Source organism: Buceros rhinoceros, unplaced genomic scaffold (genome assembly GCF_000710305.1).
Source record: "Buceros rhinoceros silvestris isolate BGI_N320 unplaced genomic scaffold, ASM71030v1 scaffold15994, whole genome shotgun sequence".
Lineage (NCBI taxonomy): Eukaryota > Metazoa > Chordata > Aves > Bucerotiformes > Bucerotidae > Buceros > Buceros rhinoceros.
The window spans coordinates 4,565-9,960 of NW_010406649.1; the positions used below are offsets into that span (position 1 = coordinate 4,565).

A 5,396-nucleotide genomic window follows, 5' to 3' on the forward strand; every position below is an offset into this window, starting at 1 on the left:
GCCACGCAGCCCCCGGCTGCGCTGCCGGGGAGGGGAGGGTGGGAAGTGAGAGGATGTGAGGAGCGTGTTTGAGTACCCAGAGTGAGAGAGTCTAGAGAACCAACAATGTCACTGCCTTAAGAAAATACCAAGAAATGAAGCTTTTAATCTGGCGAGTCGGTGCCAGCGTCACCTGGCACTGTGGTGCTGTGTTACCTGTTACTTCAGCGCTGCCTGTGTGATCCCCCCGTGGTGTCTCGCCGTGCTTCCCTGGCCTGGCAGTGTGCTCAAGCCGGCTCTGGCTTTATTTCAGCACACCGTGGTGTGCTTTTGAATTCTGGGTGGTGAGCGAGAGCATTTCGTTCCCCCTCAACCCGAGCAGTGTTGATGGGTCTCAGCAAACCGAGGCTTTGATAACCAGCCGTGTCGGGTTGTCTGCGTGTGGCCGCGTCCTGTAACTGCTTTCGTCAGATACGGGCTCTGGTCACCTATCTTTGCCTCCAGACAGTCTCTCCTCACCCAGAGCACTCGGCTCTCCCTCAGAGGAGAATGGGAGGGCAGCTGCCTGACCGTGAGGACTGTTCATTCGAGTTTAACCAGGCAACAAGTACAACCCCCACCTCGAGTGAAGCATTTCTGGGGTTTGAAGGGCTTCAGGACGAGAGCTTTCTCCCCAGATAAACCAACAAACGCCCAGTATAGAAGTGCAGTTCTGAAGTTCCTGGCTGGCTTGTGCTTGTTCTTCAGGGAAGGGCTGGCAGGTAAATGTGAGGGCAGCAAAGAGCCTTCCTGAAAAAGAAGGGAGTTCTGCAGGCAGACCCCCACTGCCGTGGTGTCAGTCCGTACCTGCGTTGCCAGCGAAGGGGCCTGGGTACGGTTTGGGGAGCTTAACTTCAGCCGTTTTCAGCAGCTTTGATCTGAGCTCTATCTCGTTCATTGGATTTAGTCACTGGTCGTGGGCTGGGGTTGTGTCTCCTTGCTGGGCTTCCCGCTCACGTGGAATAGTTCTGATCACTCTCTTACTGGTTTGCTCCTTCTCACACCTCAGTGTGAACGAGCTGCTGCACGTTCAGCACTCGGGGAGGGTGGTGGAGGCACGAGATGCTGCCAAAAGAGCTGCTGGACCTGCAGTCACCTGAGCAGGCTGGAAAGCTCAGGCTCTGTTTTCCACATGGATAAGCATTCTGGATTGTTTGATGAACTTCTCTCTTACAATCCGTACCTTTAACTGAGCTGCCCTGGCTCTGTCTCAGTCGCTCAGGTCTCTTACGCTGAAGTCGGAGGCCTGAGAGGCTGTTGTGGTGTGCAAGTGGGACGTGGACACTTGTCAGCGAGTCCTGCTTAACTCTTGGGGTCCATCTTTCTTCTCCTCTGGGCATTTGTGTATATTACGTGAGAAATAATGATTGGGGTGTTAGTTGAGCCGCTTGGTTTGTTCAGTGTTCTCCGGGATAAACTAAGATACTCCTCTTCCTCCCTGAGGAAGAGCTGTTTGTTCCGTCCCTATGTACAAGGCTGTCACCGGCTGCCTCAGCCTAGCTGTGGGTTGTGGGTTGTGGTTTCTCACAGGTACAGCACAGCCAACGCTGAGTCCGACTACGAGCGGGAGACCGAGAGGGAGAGCGAAGAAGGGGAGGACGAAGTGAGCTGTGAAACAGTGCGAGTTGCGCGACGGGATTCCCTGGACCTCGTCAGCGAGGATGAATCGCATCTCCTCGTAGATTCCTCGCTGGAGGAGGGTCTGTCTCAGCTGCTGCAGCAGGCTGACCACTTGCACAGTGGAGATGAGCAGGAGAAGAGAGAGGGCTTCCAGCTGCTGCTGAATAATAAGCTGGCGGTAAGGGCTCCTTGGTGTATTTTCTGGCAGTGATTTGTGTTCTCAGCCTGGGAAAGAGGAAATTGCATCTCGTGGTGGGGTCTAGGTCCTGCAGCACAGCTGGGCCTGCTTCCAGCAGCCCGCTCCTCAGGAGCAGCTTGGGAGTGGGCTGGGGACCAGAGTAGTTCAGGCTACAGCAGCAGCCAGTTCCCTCCCAGTCGCTTTGTGCCTCGGAACTCTGTGTCTCATCATGTCGTCACTTGCCCAGCGTGAACACACTGTGCGTGTCCAGCAAAGCTGGTGAATGCGCTGAGACCGTTCACCTCGATGCGCTGCACCGGCTCCATCGGTGCTGGGGAAACTCGGTCCTTCTGCCGGCCCCGTGCCGAGTGCGGTGGTTCAGGAAATGCACAGGTAGCACCTTCAGACAGGGGGGTGAGGCCACACCGTGCGTGTGTCAGTTAATGAGCCTGACAGCCTGGTGGTGCAGCTGCTTGGCCACCTTTCCTTTCATGGCTCCTGAAATTCCCCTGCTCCTTTCTGGGGATTTCCCACCTCTTTATTTTCAACAAAGAAACCAGACTGTTAGGGGTTGTGTTTTCATTTTCTATATATATTTTTTTTTTTAAGAGAGTTTGATTTGTCAGAACGTTTCACCTCCAGCAGAACATCACGCCTGTGGAACTGTCCAGGGCTTAGGAACGAGGCTGGGTGGGAAATGGTGTGACTGTGGATTGAGGCGTGAGAAGAGTACAGCTCAGGGTGTGAACTGAAGCGAAGCGATGGGCTTTAGGGTGATTTTTTTCCCCCCAGTGCTTTGAGCTTAGCAGAGGCTGCAGGAGAACTGGCCCCAGTGTGGCCTCTGAAGTGGAGAGGCTCCGTGGAAGGCATCAACAACTCGACCCATCCCAGTAGCGTAGCGTTGCGGATTTAATGATAAATCTGCCCATCCAGTTTGCTCTTGTGGTTCTGCTTCAGCTCCTGTAGAGTTGGGGCCTTTTAGAGTTTCAGAAATGCCCGTGTGACTTCCAGGACGTGCCCCCACCTGGTGTCTCTTCCTCATGCCCTTTGTCAGCGGGTCTCTGTGTGTGACGTCCCTGTTTCCACCGCAGTACGCAGACCAGAAGGACTTTCTGTGGCGCCTGGCCCGAGCCCACAGCGACATGTGCGAGGTGACGGGAGAGGCGGACGAGAAGAGGTCGTACGCGTCTGACGGTGAGAGACGGGCGCTGGGGCTGTGCAAAGCTGGCGTCGCCCCTCGGGTGGCAGTGTGGTGGGTGGGTCTTATCCCTCGGGATCCCTTTGGGTGGGTGAGGAGGCAGCGGGAGCGGGGTGGTGTGTGCCGAAAACTTTGGCTTTCTGACAGCTCATGTGAGTAGACCGAGGGCTGGTTAAGGTGTACAAGTCTGTGTCTCAAACCCGTCACCTGTGTCCTGGGTGGTATGAAGATAAATAAGTTTTTGCCACAAGGCATTTAATGTTTTGTGTTGCTAACATGCAACTATAAAAGAAATACATTTTAAAATGTGTGTCCACTTTGAGGAATCGGTTTAGTTTCGTTCCCTCGTTCTTCTTCACTGTCTTGGTGGTTTGTTTGTAAGATCGTAGGTGGGTCACAATAAACCACAAAAATTGTCTTTGTGACAGTTAAGATATACCTGAAAAGATCCTGTTGTAAAGAGCTCCTGTCCTGGTTGTAATGACAAACTAACCACTGCTAGTTAATACTCTGACTACCCAATGGAGTTACTGCCTCCTGGGAACCAGTGAAGCCATTTAAACCACGATGTGACAGGGGGACGTGGCGTGGGGCAGGTCCTAGGTCTGAGGCTGTGGAAGGCAGCAGAACAAGCCCCCTGACAGCTCTGGTGGACCTTCCTTGGCGTGGGGTGGGAGGTGCTTTCATTCCGGTAATGGTGCTTCCAGGTGGGGTGAAACCCCCCGGTCAGGCCAGCGCGATCTGCTGCGGTGCCACGCGTTTGCGTGAGCTCTGTGAGCGGCCCCGGATGTTCCGTGTCACTGCAGGAGCATGAAATTATCTACGGGACGTTTTCAAGCTGAATGTGTTCTAAAATGAACCAACAGGAGGCTTTTGTGCCGGGCTGTTGCTGTTGCTGTGCTCTGACTGCCTCAGAGAGAGGCGTTAGGAGAGAAGGCGGCGGAATTTCTCACCTCTGACCACTTACTTGCAGGGAAGGAAGTGCTGGAACTGGCCCTGCAGAGATGGGATCAGAGTGCCGAGTGCCACCAATGGTACGTGATGCTGCTTCTTGCTCTTCCAAGAAACTCAAGAAAGGGCGTGGAGATTGTTGGGAGCTGAGCTGCATAAAACCCCAGACAGAAGCCTCCTTGCTGTTGCTTGGAGTGCACCACATCGATGTTGGTCTCTGTAAAAGCCATTTCTGACGGCTTTGGCAGCTGGCACGGGAATGGCTCGGCAGAGGGGGGTCTGGCTGCGAGCGCAGTCACCAGCTTTGCTTCCCTCGTGCCAGTTTAATTAGAATTTCTCTCTGCCACGAGATGGCCAGGAGTGTTCGTGAGCAAAAGCTCCCAGACAGGATCGTCAGCTTCGGGGGATCCTGAGCACAGACCGTGCCAAGGCTTCTGTGAGTCTGTGCCCAGCGAGCCAGGGAGCTCCGGCGGTGATGGCTGAACCTCCAGATGAAGCCTGGAGAAACCAGCTCTTGGCAAAAGGAGTTTGACGTGGAGTGCAGCCAGCTGCCTTTGGTGTCGGCAGGCTAAACCCATGTTCCTCGGGCTGCTTGCGGCTTAAGCGTATTGTGTTTGAGAGGTGAAGGGAGGTTGTTTGGAAGCTGTGCTGGGAACTGGGCAGTGTCCCTTTCGACAGCGGAGGACAGTGGTTTCTCGGCTGTGGGGACGGGCTGTGCCGGGGCTGGCTGCTGCGGAAACGAGCGGAACTCTGTCAGCAGCGCTCTTGGGAAAGCGCTGCGAGGGCGTCCTGCTCCAGGCTGGGTGTTCTGAGTGTAGGGGCGCTGCCGAAGAGCCTGGTTCACACAGATAACTCAGACGGCTCGCTCTGGGGCTGGCCGCTCAGCGGGGCCAGGCTCTCGGTAGTGTCTTTCCCGAGTCCTGTTGCCTTTGGCCCCTTCCCAGCCCCCTGCAGTGTGATGTACAGACCCTCCAAAGCCAAGCCCACGGCTGGGGGCACCATCCTGTGAGCTATGCGTTAAGTGGGAGCGAGCTGCCAGGTGGAGCCCTCAGGTTCGCCGCCCCTTTGCCTTTGGCCCCTTCCCAGCCCCCTGCAGTGTGATGTACAGACCCTCCAAAGCCAAGCCCACGGCTGGGGGCACCATCCTGTGAGCTATGCGTTAAGTGGGAGCGCGCTGCCAGGGGGAGCCCTCAGCTTCGCAGCCACTTGGGTACCTGCTTGGCTGGTGTTTTGCAAAGCCAGGTTCTGCTCCAGGGGGTAATGTTGGCAGTTCGGCTTTGTCCGCAGTGCGCAGGGGTGGTGGCTGTGAGGTGGGGTCTAGTCGTGTGCCACCAGTACAGCTCAAGCCTTTTGAGCTGAGGTGTTCCCAGTGGCTCTGTGCTGCTGTACCCACTCCTGCCACCACGGCTCCGGTGAAGGGGCGCGCGGTCC

At 55.8% G+C, this 5,396-nt stretch overlaps 1 protein-coding gene across 1 annotated transcript in view; it reads left to right on the forward strand.

Moving 5' to 3' along the window:
- The window catches only part of RMDN3 (regulator of microtubule dynamics 3), a gene marked incomplete at its 5' end in the record, with an annotated part of 24,481 nt that overhangs the window by 3,367 nt on the left and 15,718 nt on the right, over positions 1-5,396 (forward strand). The window contains 3 exons of the mRNA XM_010134208.1: positions 1,549-1,816; positions 2,908-3,010; positions 3,988-4,048. Coding sequence (XP_010132510.1) covers positions 1,549-1,816; positions 2,908-3,010; positions 3,988-4,048 — 432 coding nt within the window. The remainder of the gene's footprint in view (positions 1-1,548; positions 1,817-2,907; positions 3,011-3,987; positions 4,049-5,396) is intronic.